Source organism: Coenobita brevimanus, chromosome 33 (assembly GCF_032717465.1).
Source record: "Coenobita brevimanus isolate Jiangsu-jjx chromosome 33, ASM3271746v2, whole genome shotgun sequence".
In the NCBI taxonomy this organism is placed as follows: Eukaryota; Metazoa; Arthropoda; class Malacostraca; order Decapoda; family Coenobitidae; genus Coenobita; species Coenobita brevimanus.
The window spans coordinates 115,046-141,176 of record NC_136986.1 but is presented as its reverse complement, the minus strand read 5'-3'; the positions used below and the strand labels follow the sequence as shown (position 1 = coordinate 141,176).

The window sequence follows — 26,131 nt, the reverse complement described above, 5'->3', positions numbered from 1 at the left end:
AATATATGGAATAAATTGCCCACCAGTGTAGTAAACTGTAATACAGTATAAACCTTTAAAGGTCGCCCAGATAAGTATTTGTACCCCTAACGTAATATGTTTCTATCTATCTATCTATTGCCAGACGCCTCAATCCCGTTTGGGGTGGCCACAAACAAACCGCCTCCACGTCCTCCTGTCTCCCGCCATTTCACTGCCCTACTCCCAACTCACACCCCCCTTTCTCATATACCTCTCCACCCCATCCCTCCATCTCATCCTCGGCCTCCCCGTCCCTCTTCCCCCCTCCACCTCACTCACATACATTCTCTTCGTCAGTCTTTCACCCTCCATCCTCTCCACATGGCCAAACCACCTCAGTATGTTTCTCATAACACTTCCTATCATATCCATATCCACACCACAACGCTCCTTTATATCTTCATTCGTCAGCCTGTCTCTCCATGTGACTCCACAGGCTCCTCTTAAATAACTCATTTCCACTGCTCTCACTCTTGACTGTGTCCTTCCAACAATGTCCAAGCATCACTTCCATACGTAAGAGTTGGTATCACAATACTGTCATGTAGTAACTTTTTCACTTCATGCTCACTTCCCTGTTTCTTATCACTGCTTTCAAAGAACCAGCAACCTTTCTTCCCTGCTGTACCCTTTCAAGCACTTCAACCTCCAAACCTCCATCCTTACTCATCACACTACCCAAGTACTTAAACGTACTCACATTTTCCAATTCCTCACCATCCAACCTCACTGTACATTCACTGACTTCACCTCTCTCAAAGACCATCACTTTACTCTTCCCTACATTCACCTTTAGATTCCGTTTCTTGCACACTCTCTCAAACACATCCACCAAGCCTTGCAGCTCCCCTTCGTCTTCACTCAGCAACACAGTATCATCTGCAAACAACAGTACAGGGAGTTTCCAAACACTATCCTCTCTCACGAGGGCCACTCCAACATCCACTAACCAACCTTGTATCTCTTTTATTACCCCATCCATGTACAGATTGAACAACCATGGAGACAAGACACATCCCTGTTTCAACCCAACCTCCAAAGAGAAAAATTCACTTAGTTCACCATCCACACGCACTGCAGCCTTAGCACCATCGTATATACTCTTCACAGCATTCAACAACTTTCCATCTACTCCATATATTCTTAATACTTTCCATAATCCTTGTCTATCCATCCTGTCATATGCTTTCTCCAAATCCATGAAAGCAGCATACAACTTCTCTCCCTTCTCTAGAAACTTTTCCTCTAAAGATCTAAGAATGAATATCTGATCTACACAACCTCTTCCCTTCCTAAAGCTTCCCTGTTCTTCTCCAACTAATTCCTCTGTTCTTTCTCTAACTCTGTTAATAAGTATCCTACCATACACTTTTCCTATTATACTAAGAAGGCAAATGCCCCTATGATTACCACACACTTCTTTTTCCCCTTTTCCTTTGCTTTTCCTTTGTACAAGGGAATAATTATACCTGACTTCCAATCCTCCGGGACTCTACCTTCCTCCCAAGCTAATCTGCACATCTTCCACATCCATTCTACTACTATCTCTCCCCCATGCTTCAGCATTTCACCACACACTCCATCAATTCCTGGGGCTTTCCCCAGTTTAACTTTCTTCATTGCTTCCACAACTTCTATCCTACTGATTTCTTCCTGTCTTCTCACCTCCCTCCTTCTCCCAGCCATTCCCCAGCCACTTATACTCGCATTACTTCCATCCTCTATGTTCAACAATTTCTTAAAGTGTTCTCTCCATCTGCTCACTTTTTCTCCCTTCTCCAATAGTAATCTACCATTTTTATCTTTCACTCCCCTGCTAACCTCACTTCCACCCTGTCTTACTCTCTTCACCTCTTTCAAGAACATCTTCTTACAGTCCCTCCACTTTACACTCAAATTCCTTCCAAATTCCTCATCCACTCTCTTCTTACTCTCTCTTACTAATCTTTTCACATCTCTCCTCCTTTCTACATATGACTCTCTCTTCCGCCTCTCAACTTCTTCCACGCCCCTATATCTCATCCATTCATTGTATGCTTTCTTCTTTTGTGCCACAGCCTGTCTCACCTCTTCAGTCCACCACGCTGTTCCTTGCACCCCCCCCTCCGTCTTCTCTTCCTCCCACACACCACATCACATGCTGCACATATTTCTTCTGTAAATATCCTGCACACACCTTCCACATCCCCCATCTGCTCCAATTCATATTTGCCGAATCGTTCCTCCACTTCTCTCTTATACTCTGCCTTTTTCTCATCCTCATGTAACTTTTCCAGTCTCCTTGCAACTACTCCTTCCTCTCGTCTTTCCCTTCTTCTATTCCTCCATCTTACTTGAATCCTAATTCTGGCCACCACCAAGTAGTGGTCAGAAAGTCCACTCCCCCAATTTCTATAAGCTCTTGCATCCATTACACATCTTCGCATCCTTTCATCCACACACACATATTCAATCATTGCCTTCCTTTCATTCAGTTCACCACCCACCCTTCTCATCACTCACCATGTATACCTGTGGATCATTTTATGCCTGAAGAGGGTATTGGCTATCATCAACCCCCTACCAGCACAAATGTCCACTAACGCACTGTCATTCTCATCTATCACAGCAGGAACACCCTACTCACCAACTATTCCATCCACCTTCACATTCCCTACTTTACCATTCATATCACCGATCAAAAACACTCTCTCGTTCCTTCCAAACTTTTCCATGCACACTTTCACATTTGTCCAGAACTCTTCTCTCACTCTGGTAGCACGATCTTGCGTTGGCGCATACACACACACAATCGCCCTCATTTGTATTCCAACTTTCAACTTTACCCACATAATCCTTGATCCAACTGATCCATACTGTCTTATGCTCTTCTTCCATCTTTTACTCACAGCTATACATACTCCTTCCTTTGCCCTGACATTCTCACCTACTCCTGCACATATACCCCATCCATACTCCCATTCTCTCACACTTTCTCCTCTCCATTTTGTTTCAGTCATTCCACATACATCCACTTTTGCACCCTCAAGCACCTGGACAATCTCTCTCTCTTTCACCTCATCATTCGCCCCTCTTACATTCCACGCAGTCATTACCAAGTCCTTTGTTTGGTCCTGGGTTGTCATCATTTGGTAAGTCCTTGTCCGAGGCTTCTTGTTTGTTTTTTTAGTTAGTTGTTTTCCGGGGAGGAGCACTGACCCTCCGCCAACCCTTTTAGTCGCCTTTTACGCCAAGCAGGGATACTGGGGGAGTATTCTTGGAAAACCCTCCTACCCCCATGGGGAGTATGTTTACCCATGAATAAAGCACTTGTGGATGTTTAACTTTTTTTATTTTTTTATTTTTTTATGAGCCTGGATCAATTTATTAAATGCAAAGATAGTATATTCACAGACTAGGATATGCACAGATAGCCATGAGTTAACGGTCACTACTCATACTTTCGATCTGTGATGGGCTGTGGATCACTGAGGGTCCCTTTTAATTAAGTGGCCACCACCAGGAATTATTTCATGTACCAGGGGTCACTGCTTCAGGAGGTGACTTGCGAGCTTGTCCCGCATGGGAGAGTTTCTAAGCTCAGTGGAATCAATGGAGCTGGGGCCTGATTGACTGCTGCTTACCTGAATAACGCCAGACAAGGCTGCTGCACCGCCCCTTAATATCCACACTGTGCACTGTGCAATTTCCGTACTGTGTCTGCAGACGCCCCATCAACTCAATGTACCCGTACATAGTGACATGCATTAGTTATTTTTCCGATTATTCGTTTTACTTTACTACTTTCTCTTTCAGGTTATTCATACTGGTAGCTTATAGATAATGTATTATAGAATGTAGCTTTTCGTTTTCAGTCTTTCCTATGAAATTTCCATGTCAATTTTTCCATGCTACATGGTGATTCCTCTCACTTTTCTTTGCCTGTTTTAACTGTAGGGTTTGGAGGTGGAGAAAGCCTTCTTGCTTTACTATCCTTATCCTTCAGCATGTAGAGTTAGATCTCGTAGTCATAGTCTACTCTGTAACAAACAGCCTTGAAAGGACAATAAAGTCTTTTGCTGTTTGGTCTCCTTTGTACTCCTTTGTACTTTGTACACACCTAATCTCTTGGAAGCAGAGTTTGCAAGAGAGGTAATATGTTATTTTCATGATAAATCCCGAAAGAATAAAGCCCCAAGTATGTTTTAAGATGATGCAGGATTAAGCTGGATATTGTTGAAAATTAGATGGTACTCCCGTGGAAGATTTTGTTGGGTTGATAGATATAAGAATTGAGCTTTTAATGCATTAAAAAAGCAAGATTACTTTTACTCCAGTCAGAGATATGAGCCAAGTCAGACATCAGATGTGCTATAGCCTCATCCCTTGTTTGTTGACGTGCGTGCTGCGATGGATGGAAAGGTGAAGGGTGAAGTCATCAGCATATGAGTGGATGGGGTTAGATGTACAGCATGGAAGGTCACTGATGAACCAAAGAAAGAGAGTTAGTGGTAGGACAGAACCCTGAGGAACACCACTATTGATAGCTCTAGGAAAAGAACGGTGGCAGTCTACAGCAGCAGTTATAGTACTACCAGACAGGAAACTGTAGATAAAGGTACAGATAGAATTGAAACCATTAGAGGGCAGTTTGGAAATTAAAGATTTATGCCAGACTCGATCGAAAGCCTTTGAGATATCAAGTTCAATGACAAAGCTTTCACCAAAGTCCCGAAAGGAGGATGACCACAAATATGAAAGATAGGTGTGAAGATTGCCAGTGGAGCATCTCTGGTGAAACCCATACTTACGATCAGAAAGAACGTTGTGACAGGAAAGATCCTTTAAAATTTTTTGATTAAGAATGGATTTAAAAACTTTTGAAATACATGCTGTTACAGAACTACAGTAACCTCCTGTATTTGTAAAGTATTTGAAACTATTCTATAATTAAAAACAAAAATAAAGCGCCTCTCCTATCATAACCTTCTCTGATTGTCATTAGGGGCTCAGTCAGGGGTGCTCCACTGGCTATCTTTTCACCTTCCTTCAAGACACCTGGTCATCCTCCTTTCGGGACTTCGGAGAAAGATTTGCCATTGAGCTGGACATTTCAAAAGCTTTCTATCGAGTCTGGCATAAATCTTTAATTTACTGGCCTCTAACGGTTTCAATCCTATATGTGCATTTACTCGTTCTATAGATGCCATTGTAGACTGCCACCGTTCTTCTCCTCGAGCTATCAATAATGGTGTTCCTTAGGGCACCGGTCTGTCACTAACTCTTTTCCTTTTATTCACCAATGACCCACCAAGGTTTACATGTAACCCTAATCACTTATATGCTGATGACTCTACCCCTCACCTTTCCATCTACTTCCCGCAGCATCCATCTCAACAGTTACTTCAACAAATGAGGGCTGAGTCTATGGCACACTTAATATCTGACATGGCTCATACCTCTGATTCAGGTAAAAGTAATTTTGTTTTTAATGCATCGAAAACCCAGTTCTTACATATTACGACTCATTAAAATCTGCCATAGGAATATTCTCTATTTTTTAACAATACCCAACTCAATCCTGCATCATCTTTGAACATACTTGGGGTTTGATTCTCTCGGAATTTATCTTTAAAAGATGATGTTACCTCCCTTTCTAAAATCTGCTTCCAAGTGATTAGGTGTGCTATGTTGACTCTGTACCTTCTTTACCCCTGCACAGTTGTTGACTTTATACAGGGGTTTTATTTGCCCTTGTGTACACCATTATTTTAATGTGTGGGGAGGGCCCCCAACATACAACAAAAGTCAGACTTTTCATCTCATTAACTCTCCTCCTCTTACTAGCTGCCTTCAACCCCTATCTCTTTGCCGTGCTGTTGCATCTTTGACTCTTTTCTTTCGTTAATTCAATGGTCACTGGTCCTCAGAATTCTCTGCTTGCATCCCTCAACCACTATGGCAGGCAAGTAGCACCAGGTTAGATGCAAACTCTTATCCCTCTTCTGTCCAAACGTCTAATGCACAAATTAACTGTTAATGCCAGTCCTTTATGTGTACAGCAGCTCAGCTCTGGAACTGCCTTCTTCCGTATGTATTCTTTACTGCCTATGACCTCCAGTTTTTTAAATGCAGTGTGTCCAAGCATCTTGAACAGATCCTCAATTTGGGAATTTATTATCGTGTATTTATTTTTGCTGAGGGGAATCAGTTTGCAGCCTTGTAGCTTTTATTTTTTTTCTTGCATTAACCCAACACGTCCCGAGCTATTTCGCACCTCCGACACCCCCCAATCCCGAGCTATTTTCGATTTTTTTTTTTTTTTTGGCTAAAACCTCCACTTTTGGTGAGAAACATCGAAAATTCATAGAGAAATCGCTCACCTGAGGTTTAAAATACTCGATACAGGAAGCAGTACCTCCTTACATTACTGAGTTTTCTATCAGGCTGGCTCCAAAGAAAACGAGTTCTATGGGAGGGTAACTATTCTACACCACTCATAAACGGAATTTATTTATTTATTTGGTACGAATTTATATGTAGTACGAGAGTATATTGGTTTTCAAACAGTAATATAGGCATTATAAGCATTGTTTCACTCACTAACTCATCATCATACCTGACCTTTTTTGGCGACATTACCTGATCATCATTTCTGACTGTTTCTTCCTCTAATGCTATGTAAACTTTGTCCTCCACATTGTCATCGATTGGGGAATCACTCTGGCCCTAAATGTCTTTATTGGCCAGGTCACTGGTAAGAGGTGAATTGCTGAAACAATGGCGTGCAGGGGGGGGGAGGTTATGTGGTGTAAGGCATTGTCCCTGCCTGGCATCTTGTAGAGGAATAGAGGAAGGTGTCCCGCATATACGTACCATAAATCATGCGTGAAAATTGAAAATTGTTCAAATTATAAACCTTGCAATTGCTCAACGTATCAGTACATAGACGGGACTAGCTGTGACAAAACATTGCAACGTACCCATACGTCAATGGGATGCCTCGGGTTAAAATAAGGAATTACTGCAATATAGTGCATCATACATGGAAACTGGGTTTCTTGTGATAGTAGACTAGTATTGTGTGTGTATGTGTGTGTGTGTGTGTGTGTGTGTGTGTGGTTCCTCTCGTGCAATAAGAACTTAGCCAAATAAGTGCTTTAGAAAAAAATGAAAACTACACGTGTCGGAAATGGACATGACCACAGGGATAGCTCAAGTGATTTATGCGACACAGAAAACATACTCGCAGAGAAAGTAAAATAAATTGTAATGCCTAGTCATGTGTATTAAACCTTGGTATTTCTTTTCTCTCTCCCATCCAACATGAACATTGTTACTCTGAATAAACCGGAAAAATTGGGCAAGTAAACTGAGTTAGCCAAACGTATAAGGGGTGATGATTCATTCATGTGGCAGTGGAAAGGAGTGTCAAGGACAAGTCGGGAATGTGGATGCATGAGTGTATGCAAGCACGGAATCCCTCTTTGTCCCAGCTCAGCCGAGGGCTGTGGGCTGTAACTACTAACTCGCCCCTGTACGAAAACATCCTTTCAGGACTCCCCAAATTACCTCCATTCATCACCTCCTACCTCCACAATGCCTCCACCTAGAGCCGACTTGGAGACATTTAGAGTGGGAAGATGAAGGACAGGTGAATAATCTGGTCTTTAATTGAAAGTTCAGTATACTGAAACTATGCAACCATGACTTTGAAAAAGCCTACTTTCAAGGAAAAAATGCATACGCAATGGTCTTGGCTTGCAAGAACCCGAAGATTTAGGGATTAAGATTGAAGTGAGCGTAATACTTGGGAAACTACATTCTGAAGCTGTTGGTAATATGATAATGGACAGATGTGGTACCGATGGTGACTGAAGCCCTGTTCACGGGGCTTGAGTAGATCTACACTTTCTGTAGACTGGTACTGTAAGAAAGGTAGCGCAGGCAATTTATTTAAGATTTTGATTAGAAACTCTTTGTGAGACACAGGAAACTAAAAATGGTTGCATGAGCTGAGACGAATGATTATAAAAGATTAGAATGTTTAAGTGTTGAAGACAGGTGGGTTTAGTACACAAGGCCAAGATTAGTATTAGATTAGCAAAGGATATAATCAATTTTATTTTTATGGCAAAAAAAAAAAGTAACCATACACCACTTTCAAATACGTGGCATCCTACAAAAAACCACAAATTAGAATTTTGGCATTAGAGGTACAGTTTCCAGCAATAATAGAGCGACCGGCTTGATGAGCAGGTTGGTATATGTGGCACCACCGAACCCCCAGTTTCGACCCCTCCCCCCTTTCCCTCGTTCTCATTCATTCGTCTACCCTCCTCCCTCCCCACATCCTACGGCAAGAGAGTAAGGTCTAGTCGCATTGTCTCAAGCACTCTTCTGTCATCCTGTTGTCCTGGGAATTAGTGCTTTTGTTATGATAATGAAAAAAAATATTACATAGTGTTTCAGTCCATAGCATAGTTATTTCTACACCACGATCTGAAGGCAGGGTGAAAACAGTAATATGTTCGTATGATAGTGAGGTCTGTAATCATACAATTCATCATTCTGACAGTTGTGTCCAGTCAATGTGTAACATTAAACAGTCGGAAGCTATAAATAGATGTTTGTTGTGGACGGTGGTGTGCTTGTTCCTTTACTCGATGTAATCACTATTACTTTATAAACCCTGTTATAGGTCAGTACCATTGGTTACTACTAATACCTTATGTGTGATAATACCAAAGTGCTGCTGATAAGTAAAACACATAATCAGTTATATCTTGGTTATTGGTGTCTTAACCCGTCACGTTCCAAGGTTTTTCGCACCTCCGACACCCCCCAATCCCAAGCTATTTTGGAAAAAAAAGATTTTGGCTAAAACTTCTGCTTTTGTTGAGAAACGAAGGAAAATCACCAAGAAAGGGCTTACCGTGGTCCATAAGTGGTCGGAACAGGTGAGGTCCCCCACGCCAGGTATCGTATTCTTTAATTGACGTGTGAGTCGCTCACGTTTTCTATGTTGGAAATTTTGGGAGAAACAACCAACAACACCTCTACATTTATTGGATTTGAACTAATAAACAAAAAGAATAACAATATAATGAATTTTAATGACATATATATGAAAAATAAGTATTGTACCTTCGCACGAGCATAACGAGTTAGGTCCGAGTGGTAACATCCTATGTGCTAAGTTTCTTGCTTCAGTCAACATATCATTTTTTCTACTTGTATACTTCTGTTTCAATGACATTTTACCATTTTTTACTGTTTGTAAATGTTTTCAGCTGTTTTCATTCATTACGATGACATGTAGCATATGTACAGTATAGTGCACATCTGCTTACTAAGTGCACTCGCTATGACTCGTATTTCAACATACCCAATTGTTTTATCACTTTCCTATTATTTTTTTCTTTACATAGAACCTTTCCTCCACCACTGTAAATGTTTTCAGTTCTTTACATTCATTACGAGGGCATTTAGCGAAATGCTAGCACATATTCACGTTGCAAGCACAATCTCAAACACTAGTGTTTCATCTTCTACTTTATTTTTTCACTCCAAATATACTTTCCCATTTATATTACACACGTTTACATCCCTATACTGCACTATACTGTACATACTGGCATTATTTATTCTAGTGAGCATCAGAATATCGCACGAAAATACCCTTGCAATGAATGTTTCGACCAAGATAATACTCAAACACTTACATACTAATTTTTCACTTACATTACACCCGTTTCCACTTGTAGACTCCTATTTACATATTTACGGGCTTTATTCATTCAACTGAACGTCAGGAAATCGCATCTAGATACACTTGCTAGGAATATTTTGACTTAGAATATATTTCAGCACTTACCAAACTTTGAACTTATATTACACCCATGTGCATTTTCCATAATAATATTTACATATTTACGGGCCTTATTTATTCCACTAAGCGTCAGAATATCGCATCAAAATAGCCTCACTAGGTATCTTTCCACTTAGGTCATATTTATACACTGACATACTATTTTTGCACTTATGTTATACGCATATCCACTTCATACAACTATTTACAGATCAACAGGCCTTATAGTTACACTGAGCGTCTGTTTGTCGCATTTACTTCAGAGTAACAGCGTCCTATTACATGCACACCATATTAGAACTGCATCAAGGTGTGATACTCGCTGAAACATGGGTGAACACAGAGACACATGTCACACTCGACGCACTCATAGCGAGTGTCTTTCCTCTGTGTGGTGAGTCTCACCCGGGAATTGCTACACACGTGACACCTGCGTTGGGGCCTAGGTCTATTGGGCTGGGGAAGGATAGGAGTGGGGAAATGGTGGCCAGATATTCTCAGGGGAGTTTGGGCAATAGGGGCAGTGCGGGTGCGATGTTGGGGCCTTTCAACAGCATACCGTGCAAACATCTCTCTTGTGAGCTCCCTCACAAACCCTTCAAAGGTTTCCTGAACTCCTGTTGTCATGGCGTGCAGGTGGTGGCAATTCAGAGCAGTGATATCTAGCAAGTGAAAGAACAGTTTCTTATACCACTTCATCGTGGTCCTGGCACACTCGACCGTCGATATCATGGAGTCTGACTGGTCCACCAGGCGCATGTTTATGTTATAATCTAGGACACACTCAGGTTTCCATATGTGCCGCCTGTTCTCGCTCTGGTAATCAACGGAATCTGTACAGTGCATCAAGGGGCAGTGAACCGTGGACAAGAGGCTTACTTCTCTATTATGGTTCCACACAGTTGCAAGTATGTTGTTGGCCTTGAAGAAGACAACCTCATTCCTGTCAAGTTTCCGCCCTACCTTGACCATGTGACACCGGTTCACCTTGACGGTACCACAGATTCCCGTTTCATGCATGTGTAGATAACGAGCGAGAAGAGGGCTAGTGTACCAATTGTCCAGGTAGAGGACATGACCACGATGAAGGTAGTCTTCTATCATTGTCTTTACCACTGCTCCCGACAGTCCAATACTCCGATCTTCTATTATGTTTGTCTGTGCACCGGTGTACAAGACTATGTCATGCACATAACCAGTCCTACAGTCACACATAACAAAGATCTTGAACCCAAAACGGTGCCTTTTGCTGGGTATGTACTGCCTAAATGAAATACTGCCTCTCCACAACACGAGACTCTCGTCTATGACGAGGTCTCTATAGGGATAACATGACAAACGAAATGTCTGCCTCAGGTGATCAAAGACCAACCTAATTCGCCTCATCTTCTCTGTGTTATTCGCATTTGCAGGATCATCAGCATCGTAGAAGTGGAGGCGACTTAGAATTTGTTGGAAGCGATTACGGCTCATCACTTGCCCAAATATTGGGGTAAACATAACAGGGTCCCTTGTCCAGTAAGCCGGAATTCTGTTCTTTCGTATAATACCCATCAAAAGGACCAGGGCAAAAAATAAGGACATTTCTGAAAGGGAGACAGGGTATTCATATATGAGAGAATGCCTGCTCCTTGTTCCCAGTCTTTCACTCTCACGGCACTGGCTGCTTGCAAAACAGTTGGTTTGGTCAACTATCTGCTCCACGAAAGCCTCACTGAAAAACAGGTGGAAAAAATCCAGCCTGGTGCAATTAGGGTGAATTCCGGGAGCAGTGCAGCCCCTGCTCAGTGAAGGGGTGAATGAGGGGAGAAAAATCACTCCCATCCTCCCAATTCCATCCCACAAATCCCTCGTCTTCATCGTCCCTATCAGCGCCTTCATCTGGGTGGGGAGGAGATGCTGGTGGGGGAGGTTGGGGAGAAGGAGTGTGGAGGGCTTCTCCACTCACACTCCTCTTCCCTCGGCCTTTACCCTTTCCCTTTCCCTTACACTTACTGCCTTGAGGAACATTAGGGGGTTGTGGGGATGAAGTTCGGGAATATTGGGGAGCATAAGACGTGCTGGGGAGTGGTTCCTCCCCACCTTGCCCCTCCATCACAACACCACGTGATTTTTCATGCACCCTCACTCACCCATGTGTTTGGGAATATTGGGGGGCATAAGACATGCTGGGGAGTGGTTCCTCCCCACCTTCCCCCTCCATCACAACCCCACGTGATTCAGGACGCACCCTCACTCGCCCACGTGATACACTCTGCCGCCTCACACCACCATGGGAGAGCACTGACTCACTCCCACCACTCTCACTTTCCATACTCCTCCCTGCACTTTCCCTTCCACTCCCCACTCCCTCCACGGCACTTCCTACCTCCCCAAACAAAAGACTAGGCCCATACCTGCTCGTCTGACGTGGTGTGCGTTCGGGGCCACGATGATTTATCACCTCACGTCCATGCCATGTGGCAGCACGTCCCACGGCTCCGTCCTCGTCCTCGTCATCAAATTCGGGCTCCACGTCACGTTGGGGCTGGGCAGAGAATGTTCCATGTTGTTTTTTGGCCAGCTACCCCTCTCTAGCAGCACGGTAAGTCACATAATGCCGCTTCCTGGGGGACGGGCCTTCCTCATCATTGCCTGTGGTTTCCTCCTTCTCTGGCTGCACACAATCTTTGTCTACAACCTCGTCGTTCAGTGGGGAATCACTGTCGCCTGTAAAGGCGTCCAGGGCGGCTTGAATTTCGTCCTGTGAGAGACCTCTCTTCGCCATGTCTGAGCAGGACCATTGCTAACAGGTGAGTGACCGAGCCGCGGGTGAGTGCGGGTCACGCGGGGTCGCCGAGTGTCTCCACCTGGTGGCAGGTAGGGGAAGGTCGAGCGACCCTACGTACCGAAAATCAAGCGCAAAATTTGAAAATTGTGGAAATTATGCACCTAGCAATTGCGCGACGCACCGGTACGTCGACGGGACTGGCAAATGCAAAATGTTGCAACGTACTCATACATCGATGGGACGCGGTGGGTTAATACATGTTATCGGATAAAGTTGGGAAACAGGGACTGGATGACAGCATGTCTGGTGATTAAACTGCCTAAGCTGGTCAAGCCGAGGCCATGACGTGGTTGCTGGTATTACCAAAGGTCAGTCAATAGTTAGATGCCATTCACCGCTGCTGACAGTATTATAAGTATCAAGGTCAATTTCATACAGAGGACAGCCAACAGTAGAGTGAGCCGTGTGGTGTGCTGACCCCGTGCACACCATACAACCAAAACTGGATTACCAGGTATAGGCAAAATGGGCAACTGCCTACCAGGCCACGGCCTGTCACAGGCCATCCAGACTTCCAGAGCAGAATAAATATATGCTTTGGGCGTCCAAATAAGTGTCATCACCCATCAGATCATCATAAAGGCCATTATATGTCATGCCAAAATTTCACTGGAAACAACGGAAAAAAGAGATCTATATGATGCAGACCAACAGTCTGCATTGCCTACCAAGCCACAGCATGGGTAATCCGGCGCTGCATACAACCAACCCCCTCCACCCCTTGCCTCAGCCACTGACCGCCACTCACTCTAGCGAGGGACCCACCACCACCTGATAACAATATCAGGAATATAACCTTACCTTACATAATTATAACTGCAGTAGGGTGTAATTTGCGATTCACACGATTATAACACGACGTATTTCGAAAAAAGGGTAACCAATAACTAAATTGGCCGAATGGATGATCCACATAGTAACCAAACATTCTTGTCTCAATTCCAGGTTACTCTAATCAACATTACCGTGCCATACAACAGACAATTCAGTTTATTGGTTTTGAATGAGAACGTTTTCAACAAAGGTTTGACGAGTTACAGTTCACAATGGTCAATGTTACTTATAGCAACGTTATAGACTTAGCGATCTATTATTTGCTCTTCAACTTGTGTCCCATGTCTGTTACTACTTTCCTCTATCTCTGTGTGGCCATGGTTTTTCCCATTAACTATAGTCAGCCGAAACGTCAATTGGCTCAGAGTGGGATGGATGTTCAAATGGACAATAAGTTTTGGTTACACAAATATTTGATAAGGAAGACTGAGTGACTACTGGTATATTTAAGAACACATTTTAAACCGATATGAAACAATGATTCAGACAATGGATTTATATGATAATGGAATGATGTGGGTAACTTGGCGAGTGATAAGGTAACTATGGCAACACCGAGTAGGATCACCCACCACCTTTGTTATCACCCTGTTCCAGTAGTCCTACAATAACATTTGGTATAGTGATAACAGTGAATGTTTTATTAGATATCTGGTGTTTTAGCATGACTTACACTGCAGAGTTAAAGGCTACGTTCAAACTAATGTATTATAATCTGCTATTGCACTGCATGTCTGACTGAATAACATATAGAAAATAAGGTCTTACTGTGTACTGATCATTAAATGCTTATTTGCCATATCGTTAAAACTATAAATATCATAATTATATGGCGCAGTGGACAGTATTGTAATGCACACTTCATGGTGATAAAGACGTGTTTATGAGCATTGGTGGAGAAAACACACACACACACACACACACACACACACACACACACACACACACACACACACACACACACATACACTATCCATCCCAGGCAGAGTCGTCACCCCCAGGCCCATCTCTCTTTCCTAATGCCCCCACCACCACAACGTGTGACGGCCAGCTACCCCACCTCCACCACACACTCCACCGACCACTACAAGTATCTACTTATAGCTTCCGACTGTTTAATGTTACACACTGACCGGATACAACCGTCAAAATGATAAATAGTATGATTACAAACCTCACTATCACACAAATACATTATTATTTTATATCACCCTGAGTTCAGATCGTGGTGTATAAATAACTATACTGTGGAGTAAAACACTGTGTGATGTATTTTTATTCGTTATAACAACAATACCATTATTTCCCAAGACAGGTGGATGATGGAAGGGTGGCTGAGACAGTGCAAGTAGACCTTACTCTCTTGCTGTTGAATGTGGGGAGGGAGGGTAGACGAATGAATGGGAACGAAGGAGGGGGGAGGAGAGGGGTAGTAGTAGTTGTTCCCTAAGCAGTCTGGCCGAACAGCCCCGGAGGGGGAGGGGTTGAAACTGGGGGTGCGGCAGTGCCACATATACCAACCTGGTCGTTGAGCCGGTAGCTCTATTTTTGCTGGAGACTGTACATTCTTCATTGCTGAATAACATACCGTTTGTCAGATGCTGAGGTTTCATCATTTACAACCAAGGTGTTCATCATGGAAAATGTCCAGTGGGAAACAAGTAGAGCCCTGAGGTCCTCCCTGGGCAGGCGAGTGATCACCAGGAGCCTCGTCGACCACACCAGGAGGCGGCCATTGAGGGACCAATCGGCGAAGGCAGTGAGGAAGGCTGGGTCGTCACTCACCACCACCACCATCACGCACCACGACACCTGCCGCAGCTGCTGACGCCACCATGGTACAGGTTAGCTGTGTGAACTACCCGCCTGAGCGGTAATGTGAGATTGACCAACCCACCTCAGCGGTAATGTGAGAATAACATACCCACCTCAGCAGTGTACTGAGAGTGACCTACCTGCCTCTACACTAATGTGAAAGTGACCTATACGCATTACCACTCCTAAGCAGTAATGTGAGAGTGGCAAACCCACCTCAGTAGTAATGAGAGAATACCTGACTGCCTCAAGAGTTATGTGAAAGTGACCTACCCACCACAGCGGAAGTGTTAGAATGACCTACCCACCTGAGCAAATGAATGTAAGAGTGACCTACCCGACGAGCCTGGCTGACCACCGGGGAGAGCTGTGCCTGTGTCACGTTAGCGTCCTGGCCGTCCACACCCGCCTCGAACACACCCACACCCTGTGCTGCTCCAACATCACCAATACTCTAATAAAAAGCAGTATATAATTATTCATAGTAAATTAGTTTTCATAGGGTTACGATGCCAGCTAGGAAAGTGTATTATTACTTTAAAATATTTTCTTAATTATCTTTTTGTCTATAGCCAGCCGTCTGAATCCCGCAAGGGAAGGCAACAAACTAATCGGTTCCACGTTGCTCTGTTCCCGAACTTTTTGCTGACTTCCCCCAGCTCTAACCTCCTCTCTCATATCCCTCTTCACTCCATCCCTCCATCTCATGCTTGGTCTACCCTTTCCTCTTCCCCCTGTCCACCTCACTCACATACACTCTCTTTGTGATTCTCTCGTTCCCTATCTTCTCCACGTGGCCAAACCACCCCAGTGTATTTCTCCTAACGCTTTTTATCCCATCTACATCCATACCACAACGCTCCTTCACTTCCTTATTTGTCAGTCTGTCATTCCATGTAACGCCACATGCTCCTCTCAAATAACTCATTTCTGCTGCTCTCACTCTTGACCTGTGCCCTTCCAACAATGTTCAAGCTTCACTTCCATGTGTTAATGTTGGTATAACAATCCTATCATGCAGAGGCTTTTTTATCTCCATGTTCACTTCCCTATTCCATATCATTGCTTTCTAAGAATCAGGGACATTCATTCTCTGTTGTACTTTTTCTTGGGCTTCATCCTCCAAATTTCCATCCTTACTCATCGCACTACCCAAGTACTTAAATAAACTCACATTTTCCATTTCCTCATCATCCAGCATCACTGTGCATTCAGTGACTTCTTTTCTGTCTAAGACCACAGCTTTACTCTTCCCTGCATTCACCTTTAGATTCCGTTTCTTACACATTCTCCCAAACTCAGTCACCAAGCTTTGTAATTCCCCTTCGTCGGCATTTAACAATACAGTATTATCTCCAGACAATAGAACAGGAAGTTTCCAAATGCTGACTTCTCTCATTAGGACCTGTCTAACATCCACCGCCAAACTTTGTATCTCTTTTATAACTCCATCCATATACAGATTGAACTACCATTGATAAATGATAAGTCTTTGTTTCAATCCAACATTCAAACAGAAAAATATACTCAGTTCACCATTCACACGTACTGCAGCCTTAGCGCCCTCATACATACTCTTCACGGCATTCAACAGCTTCTCACTTACAGTACTCCATGTATTCTTAATATTTTCCACATTCCTAGTCCATCCACTCAGCCGTATGCTTTCTCCAGATCGATGGAGGTCATATACAACTTCTTTCCCTTTTGAGAAACTTTTCTACTGAAGATCTTAGGACGAATGTCTGATTTACACAACCTCATCTCTTCCTAAAACCTCCCTTTCTTCTCTAACTCATTCCACTGTTATTTCCCTAACTCTGTCAATGAGAATCCCACCACATTTGCGACTGAATACTAGCTGGTGTGGATTTGTTCATACCAAGTCAACAGCTCACTTAAATATCGAACTCTCCAAAATGGTTTGATAGCGGTTGTGCCGGAGCAACAGCCCAAGAGTCATTAGCATGTAACTCTTACTTAAAATCAAAAACATCTGAATTACTCTCTCTGTTTAAAATTTCTAGAAACTATGCAAAGGCTGTGGTAAACCTTGCCAACCCTAATGACAATAGAATATTCTAGTCAATGCTAGATTCTTTCAATAATAACGTTAACAAGACATCATCCATTCCTCCACTAAAATCTTCAGAAGGTAACATTATAAATGACCCGATGTTTGTAACCATTTGTAATAATATGTAGTATGTAGGTACAGCATGTAAGTATTCTAAGTGTGATCCAAGTAGGGCACTATTGATCACTTACTAATGTCTAGCCTGATTCAAATTTGCTGAACCATGGGTTTGAGGCCGCACCACCGCCCTAGCCGGTAAGAGTCAAGCAGTTAGCAACGGTCTGGGGACGGATAAGGCTGGTGTACATACGGCTGTTGTGTGGAGATATAAGACGGTGCTTAATATATTATTAGAAAACTGCTCCGAGACTTTGAATTCACCTACGACTGACATCAAGCGGGATTAACATTCTTAACACTGCGTGGAAAAGCAGCTATGTTTGCCAGTACGTTTACCAGAAACTCTACCATAGACGATACCAGCCAGAATGTCCCAGTACTAGAACTTGACTCTCCCGAAATTGCCCCACTTAAAATACAGACAAGATACGTAAAATCCATTCTAGGCAATTTACCTACCAACAAAGCTTCAGGCCCAGATGGAATTCCGCCAATTGTTTTGAAAAAGTGTTCCCCAGAACTTGCCTCTGTTCTAGCTAAATTATTCACACTAAGCATACGTACTTCATTCCCTAATTCATGGAAAAAAGCCAACATCCATCCAATTCCAAAGAAAGAAAGTTCCTCTGACCCCTCTCATTACAGACCAATAGCTGTCACATCTTCTCTTAGTAAAGTATTTTAAATTTTAATTAATAAGCAAATAGTTAAACATCTTGAATCCAACAACTTAATTAGTGATAGACAATATGGTTTTCGCCACGAAAGATCCACCATTGACGTACTCAATCTGCTGACTCATACCATTCATCAGTCAATCGACCTACATGGAGAAACTTATGCAGTAGCCCTTGGTATTTCTAAAACTTTCGACAGAGTATGGCACCGTTCCCTGTTGTCCAAACTCCATTGCTATGGACTAAGATCTTTTGTTCCTCTGCTTTCCTCATATCTCAGCGACAAAAAAATAAGCGTAACAGTAGATGATGTATATTCCAACTTCCACTCAATTAATGCCGGCGTGCCACAGGGATCAGTTATGACGCCAATCCTGTTCCTGGTTCATATTAACGATCTCTTGTCCGTTACCAGCAATCCCATTCATTCATACGCATAGGACTCAACACTTCATGCTTCATTCGCACTCAGACACCCATTTACAAAGTCTACTATCTCTAATTCTCAACTCAGTACAGCCGTCTCCATAAATCAAGACTTATTACGATCAGTGAATGCAGACAAAACAACCTTGTCTCATTCAATGCTAGTAAAGGTAAATATATACAATTTTCTAATAGACAGATATTGAAAGATTCGTATATGACCTTCAATGATACTAATATTCCCATCTCCAAAAGTATTGAAGTTCTTGGTGTCTCGCTTAACAGTGCCCTCAGCTGGACCTCTCTTGTCAGATCACTTGCCAAAACCACCTCAAAGAAACGTGGATTATTGTACAGTCTGTAACTTCTTCACTGATAAGCAGTTAGCTATAATTTATAAGAGTCATGTGCGCTCTTAGCTTGAATATTGCTCACCCTTGTGGAGTGGATGTGGAGAGGTAGACAAAATTCACAAAAGAGCAGCTGGAAATGTTAATGACCCTGCCATTATGGAAAGAGTGTTGCCTCCCTTGCAATAGTTTACAGGTGTTTTTGTGGCAAATGCTCAGACGAAGTTGCGTCCCTTGTGCCACCTCTCCATGCCATCCCTTGTGCTGCACGGGCATCTGGCAGCGCTCATGACTGGAACGTCACTCAGCCATATTGCAGAACTTCTGCTTTTCAGAATTCTTTAATTCTCCGAAATCCATCTCTCTGGAACTCTCTTCCCCAGAGTTGTTTCCCTCCAAACTTCAACCAACAGCAGTTCGTGTTCAAATGTTACAGATATTTTATGAATGGAGGACACGAGTAATCTGGTTAATGGACTAATTTGTTTTTACTTAATTGTTTTTCCTCCATCTGTTTTATTTAAAAAAATATATATATAATTTTCCTGCTACACTTAGAAGAAAAATCCCACTATGATTACCACACACTTCTTTTTCCCATTTTCCTTCATGCAGGGGAAAAAATATTCCTGACTTCCAATCCTCTGGGACTCTGCCTTCCTACCAAGCCAATCTGCACATCTTCCATATCCACTTCACTAATATCTCTCCCCCATGCTTCAGCATTTCACCACACACTTCATCAGTTCCTGGGGTTTCCCCATTTTGACTTTCTTCATTGCTTCCACCACTTCCAACCTACTGATCACTTCGTCCCTTACCTCCCTCCTCGTCCCAACTACTCCCCAGCCACTTACACTCACATCAGTTTCATTCCCTCTGTTTAACAATTCCTTAAAGTGTTCTCTCAATCTGTTCACTTTTTCTCCCTTCACCACTAGCAATCAGTCATTTAATCTTCCACTCCCCTACTTTATTCTTTATCACTTTGTCTCTCTTTACCTCCTTCCTAATTATCAAGGTATTTATTACAGTACAGTAATGTCTTTGACAAAAGAAAAAAAAATCTACGTATTACTGAGTAGTAAATGAAACTTTCAGTGTAAAATAAAAACTCAGTTCTAGCTGTGAGACCATCGGATTGGTAATTAAATAAGATATCAAAGTATGGATCTCATCCATTACTTGAGCCTAATTTAACATCCTTGAACTTATTCTTTCGTATTACCTTTATTATGGTGCTATTTGCTACTAGGTAGTCCGTGAGCAGCATTGAAAAACAACTGCCTTGCAGCCAAGTTTCCAACACTGATCCAACCATCTGTACCGATTCCCACAGACGATCTCTAGAATCTGTAATGAAATAATGACTCTCTCTCTCTCTCTCTCTCTATCTATCTATCTATCTATCTATCTATCTCTCCATTATATATATATATATATATATATATATATATATATATATATATGTAGAGAGAGAGAGAGAGAGAGAAAGATAGATACTGTAGATACAGTGCATACATACATATATAGACAGACAGATATTTATATACATATAGATAAATAGATAGGTAGGTAGATAGACAGATAGACAGATAGGTAAACACCTACATGACCAGGAACAACTTTATAAATCGGTGACGTTTCGACAACTCATTTGTCATTTTGAAACTTAGGGAAAATATAATAAAAACCAAAGTAAACACCATGTCTATGATAAAAATACAAACACGACATGATTATGATGCCTAGGATTGAAAATGTCAAATGGTGGAATGATGAAGTGAAACGAGCTGTGGAACAAAAGAAGAAGGCATATAGTGAATGGTTAGCGAGTAGAGGTAGAGAAGAAGATGAGAGAGAGAAGAGAGAGGTATATGTGAGCAGGAGAAGGGAGGTGAAGAGACTGGTGAAGGAGAGTAAGAAGAAAGTGGATGAAGAGTTTGGGAGGAATCTGAGTGAAAAAATGGAGGGAGAGTAAGAAATTGTTTTGGAAGGACGTAAAGAAAGTAAGGCAGTGTGAAAGGGGAAATAGTAGGGAAGTGAAAGATAGGAATAATAGATTGTTGGTGGAGAAGAGAGAGAAATTGAGGAGATGGATGGAGCACTTTGAGGATATGTTGAATGTAGAGAGTGAGACCAGTGCGAGTATAAGTGGCTGGGAATGGCTGGGAGAAGAAGAGATGAGAGGATGGAGGAAGAGATCAGTAGGACGGAAGTAATGGAAGCAATGAAGAAGATCAAGTTGGGAAAGGCCCCAGGACTTGACGGAGTGTGTGGTGAAATGCTGAGGTATGGGGGTGAGATTGTTGTGGAGTGGATATGGAAGTTGTGTAGATTGGCCCGGGAAGAGGGAAGGGTTCCAGAGGACTGGAAATCAGGTATGATTGTTCCTTTATACAAAGGAAAAGGGGAGAGACAAATATGTGGTAACCATAGAGGTATTTGCCTTCTTAGTGTGACTGGTAAAATATATGGTAGAATACTCATTGATAGGGTTAGGCATATGACAGAGGAGCTAGTTGGAGAAGGACAAAGGGGATTTAGGAAGGGAAAAGTGTGTGTAGATCAGATATTTGTTCTAAGATGTTTAGTGAAGAAGTATCTAGAGAAGGGAAGGAAAGTGTATGCTGCCTTCATGGACTTGGAGAAAGCTTATGACAGAATATATAGGCAAGGTATGTGGAAGGTATTAAGAATATATGGAGTGGAGGGGAAATTGTTGAGTGCTGTGAAAAGTATGTACGAAGGAGTTAGGGCTACGGTGCGAGTGGATGGTGAGCTGAGTGAGTTCTTTGATCTCAGTGTAGGACTGAAACAAGGTTGTGTGATGTCTCCATGGCTGTTAAATATATACATGAATGGGGTTGTAAAGGAGGTGCAAGGGAGGGCAGTGGATGTGGGGATGGCTCTAATGAATGAGGGTGAGATTTGGAAGATTCCGGTGTTACTGTTTGCTGATGATACAGTATTGTTGAGAGAAGATGAATGGGAGTTGCAAGGTTTGGTGAATGAATTTGGGACAGTGAGTAGGAGGAGGAAGCTGAAAGTTAATGTAAACAAAAGTAAAGTTATGGTGTTTGAGAGGAATGAAGTCACAGAATGTACAGTGAGGTTGGATGGTGAGGATATGGAGAATGTGAGTGCATTCAAGTATTTGGGTAGTGTGATGAGTAAGGATGGAACTTTGGGGGGATGAAGTGCGTGAAAGGGTACACCAGGGAAGGAAGGTTGTTGGTTCACTGAAAGCAGTGATGAGAAATAGGGAGGTGAGTATGGAAGATAAAAAGTCACTGCATGATAGTATTGTGATCCCTACCCTGACGGATGGAAGCGAGGCATGGACCTTGCAAGAGGGGAACAAGTCAAGAGTAAGAGCAGTGGAAATGAGTTACTTGAGAGGAGTATGTGGAGTGACATGGAGGGACAGGTTGACGAATGAAGAAGTGAAGGAACGTTGTGCGGTGGATGTGGATGTGGTTGAGAAGATTAGGAGAAATACACTGAGGTGGTTTGGGCATGTGGAGAGAATGGAGAATGAACGACTGACTAAGAGGGTGTATGTAGGTGAGGTGGAGGAAGGGAAAGGGAGGGGTAGATCTAGGATAAGGTGGAGGGATGGAGTTGAGAGGTATATGAGGGAGGGGGGAGTGAGTTGGAGGGAGGGTAGTCAAATGGTGGGTAACAGAGCGACTTAGAGGCGTTTTGTCTGTGGCCACCCTTTGCGGGATATATCTATCTATCTATCTATCTATCTATCTATCTATATATATATATATATATATATATATATATATTACCAGACGCCTCAATCCCGTTCGGGGTGGCCACAAACAAATCGCCTCCACGTCGCCCTGTCCCCCTCCATTTCACTGCCCCGCTCCCAACTCACACCCCCCTCTCTCATATCTCTCTCTACCCCATCCATCCATCTCATCTTCGACCTCCCCCTCCCTCTTCCCCCCTCCACCTCACTCACATACACTCTCTTTGTCAGTCTTTCACCCTCCATCCTCTCCACATAGCCAAACCACCTCAGTGTATTCCTCCAAACGCTTCCTATCACATCCACATCCACATCACAACGCTCCTTTATATCCTCATTCGTCAGCCTGTCTCTCCATGTGACTCCACAGGCTCCTCTTAAATAACTCATTTCCACTGCTCTCACTCTTGACTTGTGTCCTTCCAACAACGTCCAGGCTTCACATTCATACATTATAGTTGGTATCACAATACTGTCATGTAGTAACTTTTTCACTTTCATTCTCACTTCCATTTTTCTTATCACTGCTTTCAAGGAACCACCAACCTTTCTTCCCTGCTGTACCCTTTCGAGCACTTCACCCTCCAAACCTCCATCCATACTCATCACACTACCCAAGTACTTAAACGTCCTCACATTTTCCAATTCCTCACCATCCAACCTCACTCTACATTCACTGACTTCACCTCTCTCAAAGACCATCAATTTACTCTTCCCTACATTCACCTTAAGATTCCGTTTTTTACAGACTCTCCCAAACTCGTCCACCAAGTCTTGCAGCTCCCCTTCGTCTTCACTCAACAACACAGTATCATCTGCAAATAATAATACAGGGAGTTTCCAAACACTATCCTCTCTCACCAGGGCCACTCCAACATCTACTACCCTTCCTTGTACCTCTTTTATTACCCCATCCATATACAGATTGAACAACCATGGAGACATGACACATCCCTGTTTCAACCCAACCTTCAAAGAGAAAAATTCACTTAGTTCATCTACACGCACTGCAGCCTTAGCACCATCATACATACTCTTCACAGCATTCAACAACTTCCCATCTACTCCATATATTCTTAATACTTTCCACAATCCTTGTCTATCCACCCTGTCATATGATTTCTCCAAATCCATGAAAGCTGCATACAACTTCTTTCCCTTCTCTAGAAACTTTTCCACTAAAGATCTAAGAATGAAAATCTGATCTACACAACCTCTTCCCTTTCTAAAACCTCCCTGTTCTTCTCCAACTAATTCCTCTGTTCTTTCTCTATATCAATAAGTATCCTACCATACACTTTTCCTGTTATATTAAGAAGACAAATGCCCCTATGATTACCAAACACTTCTTTTTCCTCTTTTCCTTTGTACAAGGGAATAATTATACCTGACTTCCAATCCTCCGGGACTCTACCTTCCTCCCAGGCCAATCTGCACATTTTCCACATCCATTCTACTACTATCTCTCCCCCATGCTTCAACATTTCACCACACACTCCATCAATTCCTGGGGCTTTCCCCAATTTAGCTTTCTTCATTGCTTCCACAACTTCTATCCTACTGATTTCTTCCTGTCTTCTCACCTCCCTCCTTCTCCCAGCCATTCTCCAGCCACTTATACTCGCATTACTTCCATCCTCTATGTTCAACAATTTCTCAAAGTGTTCTCTCCATCTGCTCACTTTTTCTCTCTTCTACTAATAAGTACTAATAAGTGGAACTAAGTCAGACTGGGGATTAGTACTAGTGGTGTACAACAGAGTTCAGTATTCGGTCCCTTATTATTTATTATGCAATTGTAAATGATCTGGACTAAGGAATCACTAGTAGTATCAGCATATTTGCCGACGATACAAAAATATGGCATATCATTAACTCCACACTGTGATTAACTTGACTGACGGTTGCCATAAATTACAAAAGAACTTCAATATATTATCCAAGTGATGTAAAACTTGGCAAATGGAATTTAATGTTGAAAATGGTTAAGTTTTTAGCGTAGGTAAGACCATTGGAGATACTAAATACTGCTTTGATAACAAAGAAATTAGTAAATCAGAATGCGAGAGAGATCTACGAGATATGGTTAGCAAAGACCTCAAACCAAGGCAACAGTGTATTAATGTGAGAAATAATGCAAATAGGGGCCTAGGAATTATTTCGAGAAGCGTGCACAATAGCTCAGCAAAAGTAATATTGTAAATTGATGTAGCACTAGTAAGGCCACATTTAGACTACGCCGTACAATTTTGGTGTCCTTGCTATAGAATGGATATTAACTCGTTAGTAAATGTACAGAGAAGAATGACAAAAATAATACATGATGTTCGGAACCAGCCATATGAAGACAGACTAAAAAGTCTAAGTCTGCACTCACTACAGAGGCGTTGAGTAAGGAGGACTTAATTGTGGTGGTTAAGTGGACGAAGGGAATAAATAAGGGAGATATTAGCAAGGTACTTAATTAAAGTGAGCATCCAGGAGAGAACTAGAAATAATGGTTTCAAACCATAAAAATTCCGTTTTGGTAAGGAAAGAAGTAGAAATTGGTTTAGTGATAGAGTTGTAGACGAAAGGAATAAGCTACCTAGTAGAGTAGGTGCTGCCTCTTCCATTGAGAGTTTCAAGCATAGGCTAGATAAACATATGACAAATAAGGGATGAGTTTAAACAGAAAAATACATTCTAACAACCAACACTAATTCATTCTTTTTCCTTTTCAGGTTACACTATGATAGTCTCTCTTTCTCGTTTGACACTCCTATAAAATCCCCACGCCAGTTTTTCTATACTGCGTGGTGTTCTTCTGACTTTTTCCCGCCGGCTTTATCTGGAGGGTTTGGAGGACGGGGGAGAGCTTTCATCTTTCCTATCCTTATCTCACTCTAGTAGTTCATTCAATTTTCTAGGAGCTGCCTAACATGGGCCAACCGGCCTACTGCAGTTGTCCTCTCTTCTTATATATATATATATATATATATATATATTGTTTCGGTAACGCCAGCCCATATATATATATATATATATATATATATATATATATATATATATATATATATATATTGTTTCGGTAGCGCCAGCCCGGGGCTATTACAAAAAGACAACAAGGTAGTTTTAGATGATCGGCCTCCACTGCGTTATGAAAATAACGCAGACCCCGGCACTCACACTCCGTAAACTAGAGAAAACTGCGCAACAGAGGAATTATCACTTAAGTACGCAACACTCTGTACTTTGATAGTAACAAACGGAACAGCCTACCTATGGATCTAGCCTACTATCGTCACTACCATACCGCCCGAGACAGTCTACAGGAACACCTCCCACTTATTTCCGATGGTGACGAATTTCTACTTAACCCGTGT

General features: G+C 42.4%; 1 protein-coding gene across 1 annotated transcript in view; it reads right to left on the bottom strand.

Moving 5' to 3' along the window:
• The window catches only part of LOC145395703 (ionotropic receptor 93a-like), a 97,989-nt gene extending 72,359 nt beyond the window's left edge, over positions 1-25,630 (bottom strand). The window contains exons 1-3 of the mRNA XM_080269244.1: positions 25,559-25,630; positions 15,688-15,804; positions 15,124-15,356 (exon numbers count right to left, since the gene is read on the bottom strand). Of these exons, the coding sequence (XP_080125370.1) occupies positions 15,124-15,356; positions 15,688-15,804; positions 25,559-25,630 (422 nt within the window). The remainder of the gene's footprint in view (positions 1-15,123; positions 15,357-15,687; positions 15,805-25,558) is intronic.
• Positions 25,631-26,131: the final 501 nt, after the last annotated feature.